Source organism: Leishmania martiniquensis, chromosome 36 (assembly GCF_017916325.1).
Source record: "Leishmania martiniquensis isolate LSCM1 chromosome 36, whole genome shotgun sequence".
In the NCBI taxonomy this organism is placed as follows: domain Eukaryota; phylum Euglenozoa; class Kinetoplastea; order Trypanosomatida; family Trypanosomatidae; genus Leishmania; species Leishmania martiniquensis.
In genome coordinates, this window is record NC_090171.1 from 2,255,494 (window position 1) to 2,281,433 (window position 25,940).

The following is a 25,940-nucleotide window of genomic DNA, read 5'->3' on the forward strand; positions in this document are numbered from 1 at the left end:
ATCCCAGTGGTATGCAAGAGCCCACACAACATATATATATATATATACATGAAAATATGTGCAAACAGAATAGAAGATGCGAAGTAGTAAGAGAATACGGAGCTCAGCAGTTGTTCCGACCACCACTAGGCCGCGTCGCGAGTGCGACACTGAGAACAGCCCCACATACGTCACGTCTAAACGACTGCCATAATGATAGGTGGAGTCATGACCCCGTCGACACAGCATAGCTGTTTTGGGTGGCGGGCCCTGCATGCTTCGGGGAGGGATGGGCTCCCTTCACCCCCTCCTCCACCCATGGTCACGAGGGAAACAGCTCTGCCCCTCTTCGTAGACATCCGGCAGCTCGTGATGCTGCTAGCCCAGCCGCATGCTCCAGAGACGTTCGCACCAATGCCTTCTTTTACGGATGCCGTCGCAGTAACGTTCGTGACTTTGCGCTGAAGCGCCGTTTCCTCCGCCTTTTCCTATATTTTGTTTGAAATTTCGCCCACCAACTGTTGTGGCACTTACAGAAAAGAATCGAGATCGCGGGACGGAAGAAGAGACCATGAACACAAAAAGAAAGCTGGGAAAAGCGTCGGGAAAACGAGAAGATTGCAGCCATTCCCCCTCACCCCCTCCCTCGGCTTATCCCCCCTTTTCTCGTACACTCGCCCCCCCCACCTACACACACACGCACATACACACCGAACAAGGTGGCGTATTGCAGCCTCGATGAGCAGCATGTCATGCGCTTCTTTCCCTTCGAGGGGGTCCGTGCCGTGTCGCGTCCGCGTGCCCCCATTCAGTGCGGACTACGCAGAAAAGCCCTCCGCCTCGCAGAGTACGGAGAAGGGGAGGGGAAGGAAAGAACAACATCGCAAAGGCGGGAGCATTCGACAGCCGGGAGACACGAGGGAAGGAAAAGAGGAGAGGGGAAGAAAGGGTGGTGATGGCGATGAGGGGGGAGTGAGCGGGTGGCCCGTGCAGGGAGGCGTGGATCTACATGAGGCTTTTGTTTTCGTCCGCGAGGAACACAAGAACAGCGTAAAGCGATGGGTGACATCCTCCCTCACTTCACGCCGGCAAGGAGAGAACCAAATCACCATCGCCACAGAAAACAGAAACGAAAACCAGCACCGTTGATCGCATGCGCTCCATCGTCTGTCTTTCACAGAGCTCTCTTCCTCATTTTTTTTTCGCGCTCTCGTCCATTTTCTTCTTTCGTCATTTTTTTTTGCAGTTTCTCTCTCTGCCCCCCCCCCCCACCGACGTGTGCATATGTCTGTGTGCACATCCAAACATAAGCATACATACGTACGTGTGCAGGGGTGTGTGGGGTGAGTGCGTGTGAGTGTGGGAGAGGGGGGAGGGGGAGTATTTTCAGCATTTTCATCCGTTTTCCCCTTTTTTCCTCCGGATTCTTCGCTATCTATTTTTTTTGCCGCCCACTTCTCCTCCGCCCACTTTAGGGTTCACTAATCGGTACAGGAAAAAAACATAAACAACCAACAGGAAACAAAAACGGAAAAGAAAACGTTCAGTATTCATTCGACCTCCATCGAAACAACGCCGTAGAGCGAGAACACGAGGACATACACACAGACATACGGACAGGCAGATACACAAAAACAGACACACACACACACACACACACGGAGACAGGCAGAAACACACCCCCACACATATACATGAAGAGTCGCGCCAATGATTACACAGAAAAGAGACAAAGGACACGTAGACATCGATACAGACAAAGTGCGAGGTGCACGAAAAAAAGGGTGGGGATAGGCGGAACACAGGCGCAGATATAGGGAGGAAAGCAAGGGGATATAAGGCGTTGAGGGGGTGTGGGAAGCACCAGCAAAGCCACATGCGCCAGCCAACCGAGCGCATGCGAAGATACATAAATATACGCTCCAGGCCGTGATGCAGCCAATGAGGAGCACTCATATGGTGTTGCATTTCGAGGCGTATCATCTCCTCAGCTGTTTCTCCTCTCCACCCTCATGGATATGGTGCAGCAATGCCAGGGAGGTTCCGACTTCGTCACTGCCACTTCCCGGAACGTCGCCCTTCCTCTCCACGTCAAGAGCATCCTCTGTAAGATGAGGCGCAGAGGCGCTCCCCAATACGAGCGAACATACAGCGTAAACATGACGCGAGCAGGAGTGATGAGTCGCCCTTCATACCTTTTCCCTTTCTTTTACCCTTTACCTGCGTCCGACAGTGTTTTCAACGGGCTAACACGTCCTGCGCCTCCGCCGTCTTTGAAAAAAAATGAAACCATTTTTTCCTTTGGTGGGCAGCATCACCGCTCCACGCTAAAAAAAAAAGTGTCTCTGCTTTTCTTTTTGTCGTCCCCTTTGTGTATATGCTGTTGATGTGGCTTTTCGTTCCCCCTTTTTTCCCTCCCTTTCACTTTTTTTCTTCGGATGTCGGTCAAAGAGCGCCAAAGAAAAAGAAAGTTAAGGAGGGGGCACACCTGCCTGGAAGCCGGGCGACGCGGGCGCGGAGAAGAGAGGGGGAAAGGGGAGAAAAGTGCCCGTGAACCCGATGGACTGCGCCATCGGGAGCTCTCGAGTGAGAAGGGACAGCAGCACGCGTGACTTCTTGAGGCTTCCTTTCTGCTCCGGCACGAGCGGCGCAGGTCGGGTTGCCCTCATCGATGCAGTGGCGTGTGCGCGCACGTGAGCATATCCACCACCACGGATGATCATACAGCTATACATGCAACACTCATACAGAGACGGAGTGGCGGACGTAATTCCGTCGTGAAGCAGACAACGAAGCGAGAGAAGAAAATCGACGGCTGTTTCCGTGCCTGGGGTATGAGCGAAGTGCTGGAAAGGAGAAGGCGAGAGAAACCAAACGAGAGACTCGGCATATACACACACACACACACACACCGAGCGAAACTCCCATCGTACGCCGATTACACCATTCACGCTCATACATCTACAACCACAGAGACATGCAGACGTAGACGCAGTCTCTAAAACAGACGAGCGTAGGTATGCACATCGGTGTTCATGTGCACGGAGGGGGGAGAAGGGAGGCACACACACACACGTGCATCTTCCTACGCACAAACATACTAAGTGAAGATAAAAGACCATACGAACACAGAAAATGTGGCGGTACAAAAAAAAAGACGTAAGCCAACATATTCAAGAGAAGAACGGAGACGCTGCGGCGTTCCTCATACCCAAGCGCCATTCGGAAACCGAGAGAGGTGAGAGGGCATGAGAAACAAAAGAAGGGGAACGACTTGCGTAGGAGTCACGCGTGCCTGCCGGGGCGCGCCTCTCTGCGCATGTTTCTGAAGGTGCCGCCCCCACGCCCGCAGGAGGATCCCTCGTCAGTGCCCTTCCTCGTGATTGGTGATATTCGTCCTCTGTCTTTCCCGCCCTTTTTTTTTCGCTTGCGCACCGAGCACGAGCGAACGGGTCGCCTCTCCAGGAGAACGGCAAAGTGAAAAACGGTGCAAAGGCGTGCTGCACAGTCTGGGAGACGAGAACAGCAAAGACACGGAAAAGGGGAAATAATCCTTCGCTCATACGTGAAGGAGAGAGGGTGGTGTGAGGTGGGGTGGGGGTTCGCCGATGCTACCATCGCTCCACAACAAACCGGCAACCGAAGCGCCCCAGCCGATGAGCATTGCGCGCGCGCACACACAAACACACATTCCTGGATGCCCTTTTCCTTGGCTGCTGAGTTCATGATGAGTTCTTTCCCCCGTCTCTTTCTACCTCTCACGCATTCGACTTTGGTAACATCCCCGCATCGCCTCTCAAACCGCACGGAGCCGCTCTTGAGAGACGCGTACACATGTGCAGAGACGCAGGCGGTCACGGGCGTCGCGGGGGAGGGGGAGAGAAGGGTACGTCGCCCATCGGAAGCCGGCGCATAAAGGCACCAACTGTACGCCTCTTCGATCTCTCTTACAGCTCTCGCTCTCTGAGTGACGCGGGGCATGGCGCACGCGTTGCCACGGCGGCAGTGGCGATCACCACAAAACGTTACTGGCGCCGTGCAGAGCAAGGGTATGGTTTCGCGCTCACCTGACTGGACGCGTGGAACAGGGCGGCCCTCCTGCCGTCAGCGGCCAGTCCACCGCTTCCCTTCACAAGCGTAGAGCTGGAGCTTTAGCTCCTCACCGAGGCAGTAGCGGCCGACACGCGCGCCTTCGATGAGAGGAGCATCGACATACCTTGACGGCCACCTGCAGAGGAGCGTGAGCGGGCACCGGCGGCACTTTTTTCTAAATGAGGGCGATCGTCGATCGGGAGTTGCTCGAGAACTCACCTCGAGCCTTGCCGTGGTTGCGTGGCATATTGGAGTCGTCGAGCGTGCTCTCGATGTTCGCACGCGGGTACGGGCGCCTCGGAGGCGCCGCCGGCATCGGATCCACGCAGGGGTCGTAGTAGCGCAGGAGGTTCACGTCGCCTGAATACCTCCGAAACACCTTCATCCGCGGACGGAAGTTTTCGTCGAAGACGGGGTCATCGCGCTTCTTCGGGCTGCTGGTGCGACCGTTCACGCTCTTAGCTTCTACCTGGCGGTGAACCTGACTGCTGGTAACGCTGGCAGAGCGGAGAGACTCTACCTGGCGCTGCGGGCCACCCTGGCTGCCTCCTCTGCCGACACTCGAGTGGCCACGTGGCGCAGAAGAGTTCGTTTCGTCGACATCCCCCACGCCACCGAGAAAGAGGTTGGCGGTGTCACGTGGCGGGCGGCATAGGCCACGGGCGAGCCCGCGCGGGTGCGGCTGCTCTGGGACGCCCCAACGGCCGGTGCCGAGCACGTCGTGCTCCTTCTTCGCCGGGGTGTCGATGGGCTTGATCTTGGCCGGCTTCTTGGGCGGCAACTCCGGGGCACAGTACGTGCGGGGGCCCAGCAGCTTGTACGGTTGTGGCTTTTCATTCAGCTCATCAGCGGTATAGCAGTAAAGGTTAAGCACGTCCACCGACTCGTTCGCCTTGTTGGACTTCTTGTGGCACGGCGGCAGCGAGCTCTGGAAGGATTCCTCTTCCCCATCCTTTGGCGGCAGCACCTGACCAAACATCCTCGCGTCCTTGTACGGTGGCTTGACATGGCGCTTGCCAGTCACCGGAGGGTTTTCGCGCGCCGGACGCGGATCGTTATCCTCGAAGAACGGCGCGTCCATGGGGCCCTGAGGGTGCGTGATCTTCACACCGCAACGCCAGGGTGTCTCCGGCGCCGTGACGATACAGTTATTCGTGAGGCCGTCACGGCAGCGGTACGAGGCGGTAGCACTGCTGACAGCGCCGTTTTTCCTGTTGCGGTGTGCGGCATTCTTCTGGCGAGCCGCACCCTCGCCGCGCTTGGCCTGGGCTCCATAAGACATTAGAGAGAAGCTGGAGGACGAGCGGCGAGCGCCACCGAGCTTTGACATGCTTCCGCGAGAGCCGCGACGAGCATTGGCCTGGCTCGACTCATGATCCATCATGAAGTACTCATCCCTCAGCATGACACCCACCGAGTCCTCGTTACCGCGGGGATTGCGGCGAACACCGGTGCGGTGGCGCGGGGGGTGGCGAGGGCCGGCAAAGAACTCTATCGGAGAGCCGAAGTTGCTGCGGGGCGCGTTGCTGCGGTGGCGGCCAACACTGGGGCGTTGTTCAGCATTCTCAGACTCCAAATCCATGCCCATGATGACGCGCGCGGCGTTCTCGCCGCTGACATTCTTCCTGGCGCGCTCGCGAGCCGTCATGTATGCCGGCTCGCTGCTCTGATTCAAAACGGCATCCCGCGTCATTGCTGAAGTATTGGAGATCGTAAGGGGAGGTTGAGAGGAAGAAACTTACTCAGTGAGGATGTTGGGCAAAGGGGGAGGAGGGGGCGGGGGAAAAAGGGTTCTGTATAGCGGTACCTGAAAGAGACGGGGTTCTCGTAGTATCGGGATACTGAGGCGGTCGCGCGATAGAGGGGAGGAAATGCATACACGTGACGTGACAGCAGCAGTGGCACGTGCATAGATGCACACCGCGTCCCCGGAGATGCAAAGGAACGTGCGTGAGTGAGCACAAGTGCGAGAAGTCAAAAAAAAATTCAGTGAGGACGGCAGGTGCGTGCCGAAAAACGAAAAAAAGAGCACGTGAGAACAAAGAGAAGAGGTGAAGGGCATAGACCAGAGAGAGAGGCGGAGTATGCGCAATGGAGGGCATGCCACGGGGAGGGAGAGTAGGGGCGGCGCGGCTCAGCACCTCGGGTTATACGAGGCGCTCGCAAAGAGAGCTGGAGACGTGAGGTGATTCGAGGCACACCGGCATGGAGACGCTAGGCGACACTGCGAACGCAGCACGCAGGTGCTCCCTGAGGTAAGAACGAGGGATAGGTCACCCAATGGGCCCTTGCCACGCAAAGGCTTTGCGCGGTCGCTGCCCAAGTCTACGCCTTGCATACGTTTGTGTAAGTCGTTGGTTTACTTTTCGCCGCGCCTCACACACGCACCTGTGCGGGGCTGGGTGATATTCGGTAAGCCTGTGTGCTTTCACCAAAGCGAGGCCCGCATGACGAGCATAGCAGAGAGTCCGTATTAGTACCCCAGACAGCGTGCAATCCTGTCGAGTCATCAATACACACATCACAAGCACCTCCAAGCCAATAGGTAGACAGAAGGCCAGCGCGACGTTGCGTAAACACATACAAAACTCCTTCCCTCTTGCCGGCCGATACAGTGTGACGCACATAGGAGAGGGGGGGCAGGCCCCTTCTCGTGCAGCACACAGACGTGGTCGGCTCTTCTCACCAATGTACCATGCGCGACATGCATCGAGTTCGGGGTGGGGGTGGGCAAAAAGTAAGTCACAGCAATCCACATGCGGCGCTCCGCCTTGTCTCTCTATCCATATGTCTCTTCTCTTTGCCACAGAATACGATTCCGCCCTCACTTCTTCCCCCCACCCCACCCCGACACACACACACACCGCCTCCTTCAGCCCAGAACCCATTGCGCCGAGCAATCCTAAGCGAGGTAAGCGTTACGCTAATGCTGCTGACTCAGTACCGATGAAAGCTGCTTCTGCATCGACCCCCACGAACTCCCCTTACTTACCAATGGTGTCGGCACGCGATGCCTTCGGCTGGCGCTGAGACCCTGCCGTCCCGTAAAGATGACACACAAACACATACACACGCTCACGTTTACCGTTGCATACGACTCGCATATCACACCATTCATGGATTGACCAACGACAGCTGTCGTGGTAGGAAGCTGTGGCCTCGCTCGTCACGCTGGTGCTTGACCCTGTCATCACCGGAGGCGGCTTGGCATTTTGAAGGGGTCCGAAAGACTTCTTCGCTTCCCCGCACAGAGAATAGTGCCCAGGGCCTTCGCAAACCTCATGTCCTCCGATAACCCTTCGTCATGAGGGCTTCCCTTTCACACTTCGAGTCAAGAAGGTTGCAGCACGGTTCTGCTCTTGGGTCTTCTTCGCCAACCGATGAGGACCACACTGGGATTCGTAAATGACCCGAGAGATCCAGAGAGTTGTCGTTGTAAACGGAGCAGCAATCTTGACGCATAAAACGCAGGCGACGTGGGATGGACGCCAGGCTCTCGATACGCATAATACTACAGAGCTGACCCGCACACCAGCGCTCACGGTCCGCTCGCGCACCCTGAAGAGTCGCAGGCGAGAGAAGGTTCTCGGGTTCACCACCGGTGGAAAGACTGTGCAAGGCCCGCATTATCTCCTTCTGCCTTCCGCCCTTCTGTGAGTGTGTCGAAACGGCACCCGACACGAGTACGACAGTATCCTGCGTGGCACCGCGAGCTCCATGACGCCGACTCGCACTCAGACGCAAACACGGGCACGCAGGTGCTACACACACCCTCTCTTCCTTCTTAAGTAATGGGCCAGGTAATGCGGAGGCCACGAGACTCCCACTTCCCACTGTTACACACGTCGCGAGCCGCGTCCCTCGCGTCGCAGACCAAAATAAATCCCGAAATTCAAAAGGTGCTGGAGACGGAAAAAGAGATGGAGCTGTGTAATGGATGTCACTCAGCCTCCTCCAACTGCCCCCTCGCGCCCACACGCACATGCATACCTTTTCCCCGATTGGTGTTAGAACCTCCTGTCGTGTCAGCCATGCCTTGCTGCCACGCACGTCCGTACATCTTTCTTTCTTTCGTGCTGGTTCAGTTCTTCGATTGCCGATGAGGAGTCCAGTGGCATCGAATAGCTTTAGGAATCCAGAGTGCAGTCGTTTTGGTCTCCCCCTGCTCGCAATGTGTCATTCATACACACACACATACACGCACGCACGCTACTCCGCATTCACAAGCGAGAGAGATGCTGAAGAAAGCGGAGTACACATCGTATCCGCGTCCATGCACAAGACGCGAGAAGAGCGGTCGTGTGACGGCACGATGGGAAGGGCGATCAGATTCTCGATACGTATTGCTACAAGGCTGTTCGATCATGCACAGGCCAACGCACACACACACATAAATATATATGTACGTGTTGGCCTGTCTATTCTGTTGTTTAGAACAAGTAGGGTGTCATCATGCCTTTTCGACCAACGGCTGCTCCAGCCCGCTCATGCGTGCTTCCTGAAGAGCAGCGACACATACGCCCACACACATGCACCCAGAGACCCGCACATACGATTATGGTGACGCCCTGGGTGAGAGCGTGTAAGAAGTGAGACGGAGATGAGGTTCAAAGATGAAGTGCGTATAATAGCGAGGTAGGCGGTCGAGCAGCTGCGCAGAAGGTTCGAGATGCCAGCGCAAACGGAAGACGACAGAGTTACCGCTGTTAGGCGTCACGCCGTTCAGCGACTCCGCTGTGAACGATAGGCGCGCTATGCACGCGCAGCGAGAGCGGAAGGCAAGCCGGGCTCAGCCTTTTCCCAAACAGCGATGCTTAAAAAACCTCTCACGCTCTAAGGACGCTTTTTCTTTTAAAAATCGTTGCCTTTTTTCCTCCTCTTTTTTGGTGATACCCATCACTCTGTGTGAGACAAGTGCGTCCTCCCTTCAAGAAAAAACCTCAGTGAAAGCGCATGTGCAGCCAAATCGTGATATCCACACCCATGCACACGCACTCAGAGCGAAAGAGGCGCAGAACGGTTATCGGCCTTCATGCCTTTCTCTCTCTCGTGTGCGCGCGCGTGTGTGTGTATGTGCCCAATCAAGGAAACGCAAAATCACTAGCAGCGCCCTCATGGGGAAGGAGGCAACTTGACCAGGCAGGCCACCAACACAGCCAAAAAGAAAGGTTCGGGACGAAGAAGCCGGTGTGAGGAGGAGGTGGTGGGTGTTGGAGGGATGCCATGCACTCCGTCCGCCCACAGCATGAGGAAATGTAGTAAACAGCACATCCAAAAAGCGGCGATGGAACGCGTGAGGGACCACAAAACGACATAGACGAAGCGGTGCCTGGCCGTCCACGTGTGTGTGTGTGTGTCTGTCTGTGCTAGTGCAGGGAGCCCGCCACTCAGACTAACACTCAAACGAAGCGCTTAGCAGACAGAGTAGGCCGGAAAAAAAATCGCCACATCGCAATCGCATATTCAGCACACATCCCGGAGCGCGCGTCATTTCTGCCTAGTCTGCACAGGTCTCGTGGTAAGTCCCGCTGCCGCTTCCCTTTCGAATATATGCAGAGAGTGCATCGAGAAAGGAGCTGAGATTTGTGGCGCGCATACACAGGTGATGCACATGCGAAGGGGTTATCAGAAAATTGTACGGGGTTCTCTGTCGCAGGTCAGAGTCGTTTGAGAACGCCTCTTTCTCCAAAGCTGCAATACATGAGCGCACCTGTGCCGCTTGCTTCTCGGAGAGTTGACGTAAAGCCTTCGCCTTGGCTGGGGCATCCACCCCCGACACGGCGAACTCGTGACGCTGCCACCCAAGGAGGCGCGCCGTGTTCTCTGCGTCTTTGGAAACGCCTTCAACAAGGCAGTGCTGTTCGGAGCGGTGGTGCTCAGTTGCCTCCATCTTCTCAACATAGACCTGCTGGGGTGGCGTGGTGACAGACGCCTCCACGAGGCCGTAGCTGAAGGTGCCTCCCTGTCTCAGGGGGGCGGCGGCGCGGGCGAGGCTCGGAACCACGCGCTCTTCGCTACACTCGGTACCAAAGAAGAGTCCACAAAGACGGAGCAGGTCATCCAGCTCGATGTAGTCAAATCGCAGATGCGTCGTGAGACGCCCTGGACGAAGCAGAGCTGGGTCGAGCCGCTCCGGGTGGTCCACTATCATCGCCACGATCCGCTCCGGGTCCTCCACGGCGCCGTCGAGAACGTTCAGCAACGAGGAGAGATTGGACTTGTCCATTCCACCCTCTTGGCTCAAAAGCCATTCGTTCCATCCATGCGCCTCTGCCGCCAACGACGGTGGCGGGGCTCGTACGACCCGCCGCGTGATTACCTCTACGCTTTCCTGGGCCCTTGAGTGGGAGCGATAGCGGTGCGATGCTGACGCCGCAGTAACGCACTCCTTGCTGTGGCCGCTTTCTCCGGTCGCTTGCCCCGCGCCTCGAGTTGTCAGGCCGCGAGACCGCCGCACGCGCACGACATGCTCGCTGCCTCGCGCGCGCACAAGGTCGTCATTGGTGTTGACGTCCTCGAGGAGAAAGATGACTTTATTGCTGCTGAGGAGCTTCCACTCACTCGCGCTGCCCGCCTGCACGGGCTCAAAGAAGAAGATGTTGAAGAGCTGGTCGCTCCGGGTCAAGCGAGAGAGGGAAACGCGGACGATGTGGCGGCGGGTGTGGTATGCGAGAGCACGCACGAAGGAGCGCTTGCCTGTGCCGCGGGGACCATACAGCAGAAACCCGAGCTTGTGAGGGAAGCCCTGAATTGCGTAGCGTCCCTCTTTCTCCGCAAAGCGCTGAAGCAGCGCCTTGGCCTGCTCACGTTGTGGAAAGAAGACAGTGTCCAGCGTCGGCCCTAGGGTAAGCGGCACGCTGCGCACCATCATCTTTCCCCCTGCCACCGTGACGCGGAACATACGCAGCGTGTGGTTTTCCTGGTCGGCGTAGCCGTTGTCAAAGTAGAAGTTCATCGCGTCTTCCACAAAGTGCCGCAGCGCGGCGTCTGCTGCGGCGCCACCACCTGGGGAGCCATCTTTGCGCACGCGAAGAAACACACTGCGGCGCACCTCGGGGTCACAGTTCTTGGCACGCTGAGTCGCCATCCATGTACACACCTCGATTCTATCTTGATGCGTTGGCGTCCAGAAGGGGTGAATCGGCATCTTCACCGGCACCATCAGCGTCTCGTTTTCCCGAAAGGCGAACTGCTCCTCCTCGCTATCTGAGTAGCGATCGCCCCCCTCGTCCCTAGAGTAGAGGGAGAGCAGGTTGATCATGAACGATTTATTCCGCAGTTCCGCTGCGGTGAGCGGCTTGTCTCGCCAGAGCTTCTGCGTCACGTACACTATCACTGCCGTGCACAGGTGCTGCCCAGGGAGGTACGCGCTATCGTACGCCGTTTGAATGAGATCGGTAAGCTTCCAGTAGACGTATGCGTGCTGTGGAGGGCCACCGAGCGCGTACCAGAGCGCCACTTGGCGTATCGCGATGAAGCCGAACACGAAAAAAGCTACCGTGACCTCGAAAGAGAACGGCGAGTACGTTCCCAACAGCTTGCAGAGGACCTCGGCTAGCGCGTTCACGCGGGCTTCAAAGTCCCATAGCAAGGTGAGTAGGTGGCTGCCCTCCAGCGACGACCTCCACACAGGCGAGGGAACCACCTCAGCGCCCGACAGGGCCAACATGAAGAAAACGCCAAGCGTCAAGTCGATATGCTGTGAGAGAAATGGCCGACGGCACCTGCGACGAGCCGCACGGGCCACCAGAGAAGGCGTGGGCCGAGGGTGCCACTCACGCCGAGGGAGCCGGCAAACCTGTCCAGGTCCCGTTCCTTGCAGAAGAACGACGAGGGCTGGAGAAGGTGAGGGGCGCCGAAAACGTGAGGCTCGTACGCGTACGGATTTGAGGAGGAAAGGCGCAGAGGATAGATGGGAGGAGTTGAAGAGCACATGGGGAAAAAAGGCCCTGCCGAGCAGTCTCTGTGCCTGGTCGAAAGATCGCTCGTCCCTCTCGCATAACAGATGCGAGTGAGGGCGAGAAATGGTGAGCTGTACCTGCACACAACACCATGCTCGAAGTTGCCGAGAGGTACGTATTCGCTCCTATCCCCCTTCACGACCACGGAGCGCTGTGTGAATGATAGGAAGCAGCGTCTCCATGTGCATCGCCACTAGCGATGTTCAGAAAAGAAAGAGAGAGAGAAAGCGAGGATAGCCTTAAGCAAAGGGCAGGAGGGGGGTCCGTCAGTGTTCTGAAGAAGGCGGTTAAGGCTGCACCGCCATAGAGTGCGGAGTGGCTAAATCGATTACGCAGCTGACCTCGGAAAAGCACACGAGCGGTGGCATCACTCATTCTCTTTTATTTCCATCGTTCCGAGGCGCTATGTCACATGTGAAAGTTTTCCAAGAGGAGCTGGGCGATTTTTGTTCGACATGAAGCGCGCAGGCATGTCGAAGGAAACAGATGCAGGCATAATCAGCTCGATCGAGCCGCAGTCTACCTCGGGGGCGTGTCGAGTTAGACCCCACCGAAGCAAACAAAAAAAGAGATGTACTTTACATGGTATTGAAGATGGAGAAAAGGTGAAGAGAGGGGAGGGGTAGACGAGGAGTTCACTCATGCGCGTCCCGCTCGCCTTACGTGGACCGCTCCACAGAAATAGTGAAGCGACAAGTCCCTCAGCCACGCATACACATACCCACGCTTGGTCAGGGAGGCAAGTGAGCAGTTCCACTAGAAGTAAAGAACGAAAAACAAAAAGAACCTCACGAAAGCTTATGAACGCAGAGCGGGCAGTGCTACGTGAGGTAGTGTACATGCGCAGCTGCGCGCCTTCCGAGTCAAGGGACGTGAAGAAACAAAGCATGGTGAGAGTCGGTACAGGCTGCGACGTCATGGGTGCAGGAGCAAGGGAGCACGCGAGAAGCCGGAGACGGCTGGTCGTCTTTCTTCGTCTGCTGGCGAAGGAAGAAGTAGAGAGTGCAATAGTGTGGCCTAAAAACGTAGCGTCCGGATGACGACTGCTGTAGATGCACCAGCGCGTGCGTGCGCATTCCCCTCCCTCGAAAGATTCACCGAAAGAAGACGTCTGCCTGAAGGTCCACGTGAAGATAACCGTGCGGTGGCTAACAGACACATACCCATGGCAACGCAGGCCATCTCACATCTTCGCAATGGCAAGCATAATCATCGAGAACTGGGCGTAGTTGACCGTTCTGGCAGCGTCGTCATCCGCAAGCGGTGTTGGGGATTCAGTCCCTACGCTGACAGCGCCCCTCATCACCTGCAGGAAGGGTCGCAGAAAGCGCTTTACCCGGGAGCGGTCGAGAGGGACGCCGCAGCTGTCAAGCGGACACATGAGCCGGGTAGGTGAATAGCGGCGCCACTTTACAGAATCTCCAGTCCACTCCTCCAGCAAGAGATCCACCAAAGCCGAAACCGGCAGGACGTCTTTCTGCCGCGCAGCCGTGCAAAGCACCCTGAAGAGGGGATACATGGCGTCATCGCTAACCGTCACGCCGGCGGCCTTCGCTTGTGCAGCGATGTACGGTAGCTCAGTCGCCGCCACCCCCGCTGCACGCTCCGCTAATACGACCAGCTTCCTCTCCGCATTCTCCTTCAGAGGCACAACAAGCTGCGTCGACGAGTCTGGTTGCACAATCAGAGTGTTTGTCTGCACGTCGTTCGCGAGGGCTGACTCCACCGCAGCGCCCTCGTCGCCCGCTGCCTTCTCGCCGTCGTCCACAAAAGATAAGGTATTGCGAGCCCAACTCAACTCCTCGGCGACGGCTGCGTTGCGAATTACGTCGAGGATTTCGCAGCACCACATCGTAAAAGGTACGTTGGTGTAGCCCACCTCTCCGGTGCCTGTGGGGACAGCAACGTACTGGGAGCTCTTATACCCAGATGCGGACCTTCCGCCGCCGAGCTCTCTCACCGCCACGGTCACCTTCCAGACACGCCCGCTGCAGCGCAAAAAGCGCTCCACCGTTTCCATGACAACCTGACACACTAAAAAGAGAGCGTGACGGTAGCGCAGCTGCGCCTCCGACGCGCCGCAGGCCTCGTTGAGGCGACGTTCGCCCTCTGCGCAGCCGACATACTCGTCGTCATCCTCCTCGAAGAGAAGCTCGACGCACGGGGTGAGGAGTTCGACAGGGTCCACGTTGAGCAGCACGGCATGTACCTCATGTGCCTCGGCGCAAACAAGTCCTTTTAGGACCCACCGCCGCAGTCGCTCCGCTCCTGCGTTAGCGTACACCACCCCCCACGACTTGTTCCCTGCCTCGTCGTGTACCTCACCTCTTGGAAGGAATGAGGACACTTCGTTGCCGACCAAAAACGTCGACAACTCACGGTGCGTGGGCAGCAGCAGTAATCGCGCGCACGGCACATTCCTGCGCTCGAGTGAGAGAAGGGGGTGTGTGCTCTTGTGAGGATCTACACAGGCCTGAGACATGTCAGCAGCCTTCATGCGCGTCACCTGGAACTCGGAAAGATCCATTTCGCCGTCACGCCACGCCGAAAGTATGGCAGGGGTACTCTGAATCACGCCGATGCGTCTCCGAAGGCGCAGCCCTTCTCGCGTGTAGTAGAACGTCCACGGGTCCCTTGCCTGGATCCCGCTCGGTTCTGGCGCAACGGAGCCGCACACCGCCTCGGCACCATCGCCGTTCGTAACGTTTGCACAAACAGCGCCTGCAAAGTCCGCGGCCGTCCCCTCAGGGTTAAAGCGCTCAAGCACGTGAGCGAAGCACGTACACAGCTGCGATAGCGGCGAAGAAGCGCGCCACTCACGCGCCACCGCCTCTGGTACCACTGTGGGAGAAGAGTACGGTGCGGAGACCGACAAGGAGGAGGCGGCGGAAAGTAAGGGGTTGCACGCGCGCGTGGAGGCTGTGTGGGTGCGCCACTCGGTGTGGTAGTGGATGCCACGCTGGAGCTCCGCGTAATACGCGGCTGAAGAGGTGAGCACCGCTACAAGCTTGAAACGCGCCGATGCACTCGTGTTTGCATTGCCGGTCTCCTCCTCAGCGGAAACGTTTCGGAAAACGAGACGGAAGAGGGCTGCGGGGGCTTCGCCGCCGGGTACGTGGTCGTCAGTAGGAGCAGCAGGAAGCCGGTACACGATGAAGGTGTACTCCGGCAGAAGCGAGTGGTTGGCCACGTGGCTCTCCATGGCGTGTGCGAAAACCTGTTCGTACGAGGCGGCGATGCAGGCCCCCGAGTCGCCGCAGGACGGCGATACCGCCACCATCACTAGCTGCTCTTCTGGGTGCACCACCACGCCATACTGAAGCAGCTGCAGCTGCCGCAGCGACATGGTAGTGTGCAGCAGCGGATGATCAGCGTATATGCGGTGCACCGGGTGATTGAAAGGAACAGCGAACTCCGCGAGAACGAGTTCAAATCGCAGGTCCAGACGCGCAATGTCGTGAAGAACGACGTTTGCTGAACCCGGCCTCGTTGCCTTCTCCTCCGGGACCCACGAGAAAGGACTCAGCGGCGCGATCGACTGCTGCACAGACTCCATTGGTGTATGGGGGCGAGACTGAGTCGTTGTGACCGCTGCCCAGTGCGGCGAGTAAAAGAGTAGGCGCGTGAGGAAGGGACGGGAGGGGATGCGCACCTGAGCAGCGGATGTGACGACTGCGCTCGCATGTGTGCGAAGCGACAGTCAATAGGGCGCGGCAAAGAAAGGAAAAGGGGAGGTTTCGGAGAGACGAGCTTTTGGAGGTGAGGTAAAGCCCGGTTCCCCTCCGCTTTCCTCTGCTCGCAGAAATCTGCGAAGAAAAAAAAACTACGGAACATGTGCGCCTCAGGTGGCTACACAGCCCCCATCGACGAAAAATAGCGCCAACAACAAAAAGACCTCTCGTCGACGCGCGCAGCTGTCGAGGAAGCGACGTTTCCATGTCGTGCCCCCCTCCCTCCACGCACACACAATGCTGGCGAGAGAAAGAGAGGGAGTGGCAGATGCCACGCGATTGGGTGCTCCGACTCCTTCGTCGCGGGTACTCTTTTTTTCTGACCTTATGTTTTCGTATCGGGAAAGAGACGGGAGGGATGCTCGAATGCACCGCAAGACAACGCAACGGCATCCGCCGCACACCGCAAAAGAGTCCAAAGCCATCAGGTGCGTCTCCCTCAACACCCCCACCCTCTTCTCCCAAACGATAACACACAGACACACAAGCAGAGAAAGGGGGAGTAGAGGGGGGAGGGGGAAAGCGCTGTTCGAGTAATGGGTCATACACAAGAGGAAAGATGGAAGCAAGAGGCAGGAGGCAAGGCGCGGCGCGCTTCATTGGAAACAAAAAAAGAAAAGGCACTCGCCGTGTAACGTCGCTGGCAGTGACGCCTTCCTATGTGGGCCTCACGCTAGCTCCGTTCCGCCTTCATGACGTGCTCGTGTTGAAGATGTCAAAGGCAGCCCTGTAGAATATATCCACGTTTCGGTCAATCAGTGCTCGATTTTCGAGGTGCGACTGCTTCATCATCAGTACCAGCGTCAAGGAGCTCGGCAGCTCGCGGACGTAGATGCAGTCCTCGTTGCTCAGTTGAATGACCGCCGTAGCGCCGCGGTACAAGTCGGACTCGTCGGTGGCGCCTCCATCTCTGCTGCTAGAGGACAAGTCTGTGGCAGTGCCGTTGACCGCTTTCGCAGCCAAGGCGTGGGCCGAGTCCGCCGCAGGCTCCGTTTCCGCTGGCGCAGCGCTGTCTCGGCGCTGCTTGTAAATGCAACTCATCTTCACGACGACTTCAATGGCGTCGCTGCAGAGGTCGTACGTGCGGGATTTAAGGCGGTTGCGCTCGTCCACCGCGACGTAGATCTTCGAGTGACTGAGAAAGAGATACGCAAGATCGATGTTGCTGTTGGAGTTGAGCATCTGCAGGAGCTCTGCGATGTAGGGCGTCTTGGACTTGATGAGCTTCTGCACCACCAGTGAAAACGCCTGAAAAACGGAGTGGTCATAGATGGAGGTGAGGTTGAAGTTGAGACGCAGCGGCTGCACATTCTCCAGCAACTGCTTCGCCTCCTCCTCCACACGACGCTGCAGGCTCGCCAGCAAGTCGGCCTGGTGATCTTCGCTCAGAGCGTCAACTTTGTGAATAAACACCTCAACGCAGAGTTCGGGATTGTACCGATAGGCGGCGCTGATTGTGTCGAGCAATCGCGCACGGGCGTCTTCGATGAGCTCGCGGCAGTCGAGCACATAGACGATCGCACCGCAGTTCTCGAGCAGCTGACTCACATCGTAGCGACTGGCGTTGTTGGGGTCGAATGGGTCATTCTGGCCGGGAAAGTCCCACACTTCAAAATTTACAAAATCGTTCGAGTGCACTGTGCTCTTTTCTGGCTGCACGGTAGTCGCCAAGGTAACGGAGTCGTGGGGCTGCATACCTTCGAAGACGACCTTCTGGATGCTGCTTTTGCCCGACTTGCGGAGCCCCATGAGCAGCACCTTGGGCAGCGCCAGCATATGGTTGGACATGAGGCCTTGTTGCAGTATAAAGAGGAAACGCGTACGCAACTGCTAAAGCGTCGTCGTCCAGCAGCCCTACGATACCTCCCCACTCGTTCCCCCCTCGCCTCTCTCAGGCCCACAGACTTCGATACAGAGAGGCGCAGAGGGACGCTTGAGAAACACAAAATGATTTGCGCACGAAAAAGACGCCCTGTCGTGAGGTTCCGCACACACGGAGAAAAAAACGTTCAGAGCATCAGGGGAGGTTGGACGGCATTGCGGCGTCATGGTTCAGCGAGAGAAAGTGGAAGAGGGCGTACATCGAGGGGGGAGGTATGGGAAGCTCACGGTGATGACATTCAGGAAAATGCCTATTCATGTGTGCATTTAGGCATCGGAGGAAGGTTGCGCCGGCGAGGAGCCTCAGGAGACCAGCGAGAGGCAGGCGGGGCCTTCTCCTCTTCAGGTACTGCGAAGGCGCTCAGTGGAAGGAGTTCGAGAGAAGAGGAGTGTGCATGTGTGTGTGGGGGGGGGGCATGCAGCGCAAGTGCACTCACCCGTGCCCCTCATCCTATTTGCCTGCCTCATTGCCGACAGTTGTGCTGGGCTTCGCTGTCTTTCGCCACGCGCTGAAGCCGCAAGGGAGTGCGTCAGTGCACTTTCCTCGCACAGGAGCGAAGAGCCGCTCCCCCTCTCTCTGCCTCTTGATGCCCTCTTTTCTTTCACCCGCCCACACGCTGTCTTTCGATCCCCCCACGTTTGCCCTCGGGAGCGTTGAGAGTGCGCTGCGAGTGCCGCCTTTGCACTTTGGGGCTATTCCGCTTTCGTTAGTGCATTTATGTGCCTCCGGTGTGACGCGTCCCCCTACGATGGAGTCCGCCACATGACGTCATCGCGCATCGAACCATTCACATACACACACACACGGTGCTTCTTTGTGTCACCCAATCACCCACACAACAAGCGGTGAAGGCGGAACACACAACACACACACGCACGCCTACACCCGATAGGCGATCCTCCTCTCGTACGACAGAGAACAGACAAACACAGGCGTCCACACGCAACTACCTTCACAGGCACTCGATAAAATGCTGCAGCTGCGCAGTCTGTACGCGCACTACCCAACTTAGCTGTGGCCACCGCACTTCGGTGAGGTCTTTTAGGAGGCTTCGAAGTGTGCGAACGAGGCGCTCCGTCGAGTGTCGCACCTCCTGCACCACGGCTGCTGTGTAGAAAGCACCGGGTGCCGTTCTCGCGCTGCGGATCAAGTCCTGCACTGTGAGGGCGTAGGCCATTAAGGAGAGCTGCACAATTTCGAGGTGCACCGATAGCATGTCCTTTGCGACGTCGGCCTGGCCGTCGACGGTGAAGGAGTCATCAACGTCGGTTGCGGTGTCAGCATCGCCGGCAAGCGCTCCCCGGCTGGGGGACCGCGTCACGCTCGACTCACGCGACGCATAACCGGCGAGAGCCGCATCCGGAGATCGGTCGGTTCCACCACTGCCACCAGAGGCCGTCTCCGCAGTCACCTTTCGGAGAACCTGGAGCTCCCGCACCGCGAACTGGCGCAGTAGGTCGAGAGAGTACATGAGCGAGGTGGCTGAGGAGGCGGTGGCAACAGCGCCCTCGGTTCGGTTCAGAGCGCTCGATGTCTGCGTCGTCTGCCCCAGCAGCTCCATAGGAAACGCAAACGCCGCCAGCGCGGCACCGTCACGTGGAACAGCGTAAGATGGCTGTTTCAATAAGATCGCGAGCTCATTGCGTAGCACATACCTCTGGGCAACGGTGATGCGCTTGCCCTCACTGATCGCCGCGTCTGCGCTGGGCAGTGATGCGACGCATTGCCGCTGGAGGTGAAGCTGCCGGAAAAGCACAAAGCCTGCTTGAATGCACGGTGTGAGTGTCTCCAGGAGAACATTCTGCGCCGCCAGCACTGCTGCTAAGCGAGTGCACGCGTCCACCTCCTCGACCTCCCAGATGAGCAGTCGGCGACGGTCGGCTCCGCGTACACCGGCAAACGCGCTCAGTGCTGCAGCAAACCGCGGGGTACTCAGCAGTGCTGCTTTCAGCGATGGTGCCCAGCCTGACGCGACTGCGCTGTACGGCCCGCGAGCTGACATGATTGTGCACAGCAGGGAGAGCGTTGCGATCCAGCAAGCACTCCACCCCAGGCGCAAGTGCCGGTGTGCGGCGGTGTCGTACACTGAAGAGGCTGAAAACTGGCCTAGCGCCCGCAGAAAGCCCAGTACGACGTCTTCATCGACGAAGCCGACCGCTGCCGTCTGCCCGCCACAGTGAGCAATCACGCAGTTAACGCACTCAAGGGCTCGCACGAAGCGGAGGGCGTCAGCGTTGACCGGCTGTGTTGGCAGAACAAATTGTGCTAAGCGCGCCGCTGTCTGTACCAAGGTCGGTAGCAAGCGACTGATGAGTGTTACGTCGCTCACCCCCTCAGTGCGTGGCCGGCTGAAGACGCGCGTGCAGCCGTACACCAGCCTGTCCAACACTCTCAGCGTCTCTGACGTCCATGCTGATTGCTGCAGTATGCTGTGCAGGGTGATCTGCACGATTGACATCAATTCCTCCATCGCAGTGTAGGCGGCCAACGTGGCCGGCGGAAAAGCAGTGACAACCGGAAGCGCATCCTCAAGCACAAATGTATGGCGGCGATTCACTTTGACAAACGCCACCAGACGCCGCAGCACCTTCTGCATGACCGGGCACACCTCTGGCAGCTCTGCCACATCACCGACGAACGCGCTCTCCAAAATATTCGCAGCTGCCTTGGCGAGGCGCAGTTGCTGTTGCACCTGACGCGTGATCAGCGGGGCCAGCAGTGGCGGCCCCGCCTGACAGGACAGAAGAGCCTCCACGGCGCACTCTAGTAGTCGTTGAGTCCGCCTACCGAAAAGACCCGCTGTGCCCGTGTCGACGCCGCTGAGCCACAGCAGCTTCTCCAGCACCGTTGCCAAGTCCGCCATTGTGTCGAGCTGGGCGGCAAGGCTGTTGAGGCGGCGATCGTCACCGGTGCCGAGAAAAAAGCGCGTGGCGGAGGTGCCGACAGGGTAGAGCCGCCGAGGCGCTGCAGCAACATCGCTAACGTCGCCTGGGAGGGAGTGCAGGAAGGTTGTCGTGCTCCATAGCTCACCGGTGGCCTGGGCCGCAGAGGCGGCGGCAAGAGCCGTTGGCACGGGACAGCGGCGTCGCATGCTCGTCTGCGTTTCCCCCTGGAGAAGAATTTGGATGCTGTCGCGCTGATGACAACTTGCCAACTGCCCGGTTGAAATATTGGCGATCCTTCGGGGAAAGACAACACTGTCGCTGACGTTCGGGTGCTCGCCTAACGTCATGCTGGTAACCTGCCGTACGAGCCAGTTTGTCTGGTCGTCGTAGTCCACCTCGCGCCGCTCCGCATCGTAAACGCTGCACGCACGTTGCAGAGCAGCGGCTCCGCGACGCAAAAGCAGGTCCATCGAGTCAGTGAACGCAGAGAGCGCCTTGCTACGTACGGCCTGCAGTGGACGAGTCGCCGTCGTTCCAGGCGGCGACAGTGGCACCTGAGTCGACCGCCGCTGCTGCGTTGGTGAGGCGCTGGCGCCCTCTCGAGTCGACGCGGTGGCCTTGTTGCTGCCATTTACCTCTCCACCCCCACCGCTGCCATCACCGTTCTCCAGCGGGGATCCAGTCAACTTTGTCTTGGACAGCTCCACCGCGACTCGTGTATTCGCATAGGCAACACACGCCACCACGAGGGTCGCCTCCTCCCACTCGCCGCCTTTGCGGACAGCGCCGGCCTTTCTCGCGTCGTCGTCGTGGAACGGCACGAGCGACAGAATCTCGTGCATCGGAACGAGTCTCGTCATACCGCTGCACCGTAGAATGTTCAGCGCCAGTGCCTTCTCGTACAGGGCAGACTTGTCTGAGCGTATCGTTGCCAGCAGCAACTGCATGAGTGGTAAATCCGCTGGCTGTGTGACAGTGCTGCCGCCGTCGCTGATAACGTCATCCTCATAAGCGCCGCCGTCCTCGCCCACCTCACGCTTCTCTGGTCCAAACAGCGAGAGGAATAGCGCAGGACACCACATTGCCATTGCCTGCATCACCTCTAACCGCATGGCGTTCGATGGTGACCCCAGGTTCTCCCGCTGCACCTGCAGCAGCCGCTTCGTGAGAGCGACGACCTCACTTACGGAGAGGTTCGAGCGAAACACCTGAAGCATCGAGTCCGAGGTGCGTTGGAGGGCCGTCGTGTGCAGAGATGCCACAAAGAGCTCCGTCACCGCGTGATGAGCCGGTGCGAGAGAGTCTTCGCAAAGCAGCTGCAAGAGTACGTGTGCCACGCTGCGCAATCGATGGCCGCTACCACTTCCAAACACGTCCGCCGCGACGCTCCCGCCGCGCCCTCGAGGACCACAAGACACAGGGAAGACGGCCGTCGCGACGAGCGCCGGCACGCGATAGAGCAGCACGACCTTGTAGAGCAGCGAGGCAGCGGCGCACACTGAGCACCACGTCGACTGTCCGCCGGCCAACCAGAATCCTGTAGTATACGCCTCTGCCAATGTGTGGAGTGCCTCACTGAGACGGTCAATAACCTGTGGCAGCTGCGGAGCGGTCAACCCGCCAAAGAGCGCCACGTTTTCGGGAAGATCCTCCATCAGGGTGAAAATCGTGTGCACCAGCGTAGCCGCCGTCGCCGCACCTCCGCAAGAGTTACTGAAGGCTCCTGCCGGCAGCTCCGCAAGCAGCGAGACGAGACGACCAGGCTCTGCTGGTGACAACTCGTACGTGGCACGGCACAGATGCTGGTAGAGCTGCACACAAGAACGAAAATCAGTCTCCACATACTCGTTGTCTGACGTCAGCGCTAACCAGTGCGACGGCGCCAAAAGCTGCGCCATGATATCCACCAAACACTCGACTGCAGATGCGTAGCGCTGCAATAGGTTGTAGGCGAGCCGCTTCATCCTCAGCGAAGGGTTTGGGGCCCTAATGATGGTTGTCGCGACATGGCTCACAAGACTGACGAGATGGCTGGTGCCGGTCTCCTGCTCGAGCTCCTGCAGGGAGTGCGGGAAGTGACACATGAAGGCGCATAAAAGCGTCGCTGTAGATTCGCAGAGCAGACGTCTCTGCCGATCTTGCGGGCTACGGCTGTCAGTGGCGTGCGCCATGGCGGCGGTGAGGCTTGTGCGCAGCAGATCCATGCAGAGGGCAAACAGGTGACGACGCGTTCCCGACGCCGCAGCAGGCGGGTCTGCGGCTTCCGCTAGTTGCACTGGAGGAGCTTTCTTTTCTATCGCCGCGGCGCGATCGAAGTGAGGCAGGTGAAAGAACAGGCGGAGCTCTCCCAGGCTGCTCAACAGAGGCGGCAGCGCCGACGTCACGTACGCCAGAAGAGAAAGGTAGAAGATGAAGTTGCGGGGCGATTGCGGCTCCGCCTCGCACCGTGCCAGGAAGGATTCCGGGGTCTCATCACTCGCGTGCAGCTTGCCATCGCCCTCCGCATGGCAACCGCCAAGGTCCGTCGCGGAGGAGGTGCCTCTGCCCCACTCTTGCTCTCGCTCCGACAAGCCGGCGTCCATGCCGGTGCCTGCTGCACCAAGAACAGCACGGCATATAAGCGACTCTATCGCCGGCCCGAGCGTCCGCGCGGTGGGCGAGCCTTCTAGCGGATGGCAGCAAGAAAGCGCGCTTGCCGATCCTGCCAGGGCGGACTTGGATACGCTGGTTTCGGGCATTCGCAACGCCGTCGACTCCTCCTGTGCGTGAAGGCGCTGGAATCGACTGAGGGCGCGATGTAAAAAACTGACAAGGTTCACGTAGCTCTCTGAGAAAGATGTCCACGTCGTCCCATATATGCTCACCGCCCTGCTGATGTGGAGGAGGGCATCAGCGGTACAGCAGCACCACGCTACCTCGGACATGATAGAGAGGAGACTCTGAATCGCGTATCCATGCGCCCACGTACTGATCCGGTCGATGACCGAGACGACGCCGACGCCCCCTATGCCGCTGGCAACGTCAGCAGCGGCGTCATACAGTGTGGCCTTGCGCACCACCTCGAGTGCACGGCACTGCCACGCCTGCGCCATTTGTGGACATGCCGTCGGCAGAGCAGCCATGAAAGCCATGTGCGCTGGGTTTGCCTGAGCTGCAGCACCCACTTCGAGGTCCTGCAGCGCGTCCTCGAGAGCCTTGACAGATAGATGGGGCGCTTGAAGAATCCCGAAAGCGGTGAGAGAGGCTACGCTGTGACGCCGGTAGGCCGGCAAATTCCCCGCGGCCCTGACGAGTGCATCCCCCATGTCCCTGTTGACGGCGTACAAGGACACAAGAACGTCTTTGGTGGCTGCCAGGCAGGACGATACTTGAACGCTGGGGCCGGCTATCTTGGCGTGGTACGCAAGGAGCAGCAGAACGTCGCCGTAGAGCGATAGCGCCACCTCTTCACCTGATCGGGTGCCGGCATCGGACGCACCCCCACTGCAGAGCTGCCACAGTGTCCGCACTTGCTCGGCGGCTGTAGCGGCGAAGCGCCCGTCCGACAGCAACACCAGTAGGCGTGCGAAATTGCGCGAGCGCTGGTGCGCTCGGGGAGATCGCTGCAGAATCGCGCTCAGTACACTTAGGACTTTTATCAGGGAAGGTAGCTCGCCGGTCGACGACTGCCGCTGCGCTGACTCCTCGAGCAACTGCACAACACTGGCATGCTTTTGCCGCTTCGCACTGGACGGCTGAATTGGCGAAGACGTCGCCGCTCTCTTCAGTCTTGGCAGCAACAAGACGGAGCTGCTGCTTAGCGGATCGCTCAAGAGGGAGTAGGGAGCTGCCGCGAGTGTTTCGACCACGTAGTCGCTCTCGTCAGCAAGGTTCTCTAGCGCGTCGGTATTCGCAGGCCTTTCCGAAGGAGGGAAAAGCGCGAATCCGGCACTCGGTGCCCTGACGTCTCGACAGTTAAAGAGCCTCGCAAGCGACTCAAGGACACTGATTTCTGTGGGCGGTCTATCCGCGGACGGCGTGCTGGATGCATGTGGCTGCTTCGACGATGCCGAGAAGGGGCCCGATGCAGCACGAGAGGCTGCCTGTGATACGGCCAAGGATGCAAGCGGCTCAGCCGCGGATACCGAGGTGGCCATATCCTTCTCGGGGGGGGGGGCGGGGGAAGAATACAGGGCACGCTTCTCTCGAGAATTAATGCCAATCGGGTTCGGCAACGCAACGTACACGCAAGTGTGCACGCCTAATCTTTCCGCGAAGAATCCACAAATAGTGCCTCCGCGCAGGTGCTTTGAGCTTGTGATGCCCAACTTGAATTTCGCGGCCACCTGCTTGAAGTTATGTCGACTTTTACGTGTAGAGAGAATGTGGAAGTGCGTCTGTGTGTGTGTGTGTCCATGTATGGAATCAAATAAGGCTGTGCGCAGTCAGCCAGCATCCACACCGTCCCTTCCTGCCGTTTTATTGAGATGAGGCGCGATACGGCAAAGTTGAAAAATAAGACGAAGCTGCAGCGTCGCCCGTGTGTCAAGCACGGGCCCTTGCTGGAGTGTGCGCCGGTCTCGTCGTCTCGTGCCCTTCACGCAGTGTGTAACTTTCTCTCTTCGCATGCTCAAATGAAGCGGAGACGCCAAGTCAATCTCGAGCAACGGCAGGGGCAACAGAAAGATTTTGGATGGGCGTCTGTATGTGGCATCATGTGAGGCGGAGGGCATCATGGTGACGGCGAGGCAATAGGCACACAAGCCAACAAACAACAAACAAAGAGAGAGAGGCTCGCTTGCCTACACGGAGAGTGGGTAAGGGCTGCCGTGATCGTGACGACGAACGCACGCGCACACGCGCACCAGTGACATACCAGTAAGGGGCAGACGTGCGGATCCTCTGTGTCATTTTCGTTTACAAAGCGATGTATTAAACACGTTCTACTGCATACGATGTCGTTCACCGTTCTGCGCGGTACGTACTTTGCTGTTTACTTCACTCCCACCCACAGGCCCAAGCTCCAGCGCCAGTCCCCTCCCCTCTCTGTCCCACGTCAGGCGAGGCAGCCTTGCTGAGAAGCGAACCCCTCCGCCTGCGGCACGAGGAGTGCACATGCCACCCCTGCAGGAAAGAGCAGTCCGTACTCCTGGCACAGCCAAGCTACTTCCCATACCGGCACAGGGTCAAGCACCTACGATGGGGTGAGAGCAGATGGATATATTCCTACCTCTGTCCGGCGCTGGGCCATGTGTGGAGTGGCGTCGGCCAGCCGTTAACAAGTGCGCAGGGTTGCGCCATGTACACCATGGGCGGTGTGCCGCGGAGACACGGGCACACCTTCCTCTACTCTCGCACTGCCTCCTGGTGTGGGGGACACCTGAGACATTCCGAGGGGTGCCACCAGGTGGCGATTCACATAGGTAAGGCG

At 58.3% G+C, this 25,940-nt stretch overlaps 4 protein-coding genes across 4 annotated transcripts; all 4 read right to left on the bottom strand.

The window, feature by feature from the left end:
- Positions 1–4,246: 4,246 nt before the first annotated feature.
- LSCM1_00619 (uncharacterized protein) lies at positions 4,247–5,764 on the bottom strand (the record flags this gene model as incomplete). The annotated part of the gene is made up of 1 exon (XM_067318265.1): positions 4,247–5,764. The coding sequence occupies one exon, from the start codon at positions 5,762–5,764 to the stop codon at positions 4,247–4,249; it is 1,518 nt and encodes a 505-aa protein (XP_067174370.1).
- Positions 5,765–13,215: 7,451 nt separating this feature from the next.
- Positions 13,216–15,588, bottom strand: LSCM1_00621 (uncharacterized protein; the record flags this gene model as incomplete). The annotated part of the gene is made up of 1 exon (XM_067318266.1): positions 13,216–15,588. One exon carries the CDS (start codon positions 15,586–15,588, stop codon positions 13,216–13,218), a length of 2,373 nt encoding a protein of 790 aa, XP_067174371.1.
- An 865-nt stretch (positions 15,589–16,453) lies between these two features.
- LSCM1_00622 (uncharacterized protein) lies at positions 16,454–17,551 on the bottom strand (the record flags this gene model as incomplete). The annotated part of the gene is made up of 1 exon (XM_067318267.1): positions 16,454–17,551. The coding sequence occupies one exon, from the start codon at positions 17,549–17,551 to the stop codon at positions 16,454–16,456; it is 1,098 nt and encodes a 365-aa protein (XP_067174372.1).
- Positions 17,552–18,597: 1,046 nt separating this feature from the next.
- Positions 18,598–24,666, bottom strand: LSCM1_00623 (uncharacterized protein; the record flags this gene model as incomplete). The annotated part of the gene is made up of 1 exon (XM_067318268.1): positions 18,598–24,666. One exon carries the CDS (start codon positions 24,664–24,666, stop codon positions 18,598–18,600), a length of 6,069 nt encoding a protein of 2,022 aa, XP_067174373.1.
- Positions 24,667–25,940: the final 1,274 nt, after the last annotated feature.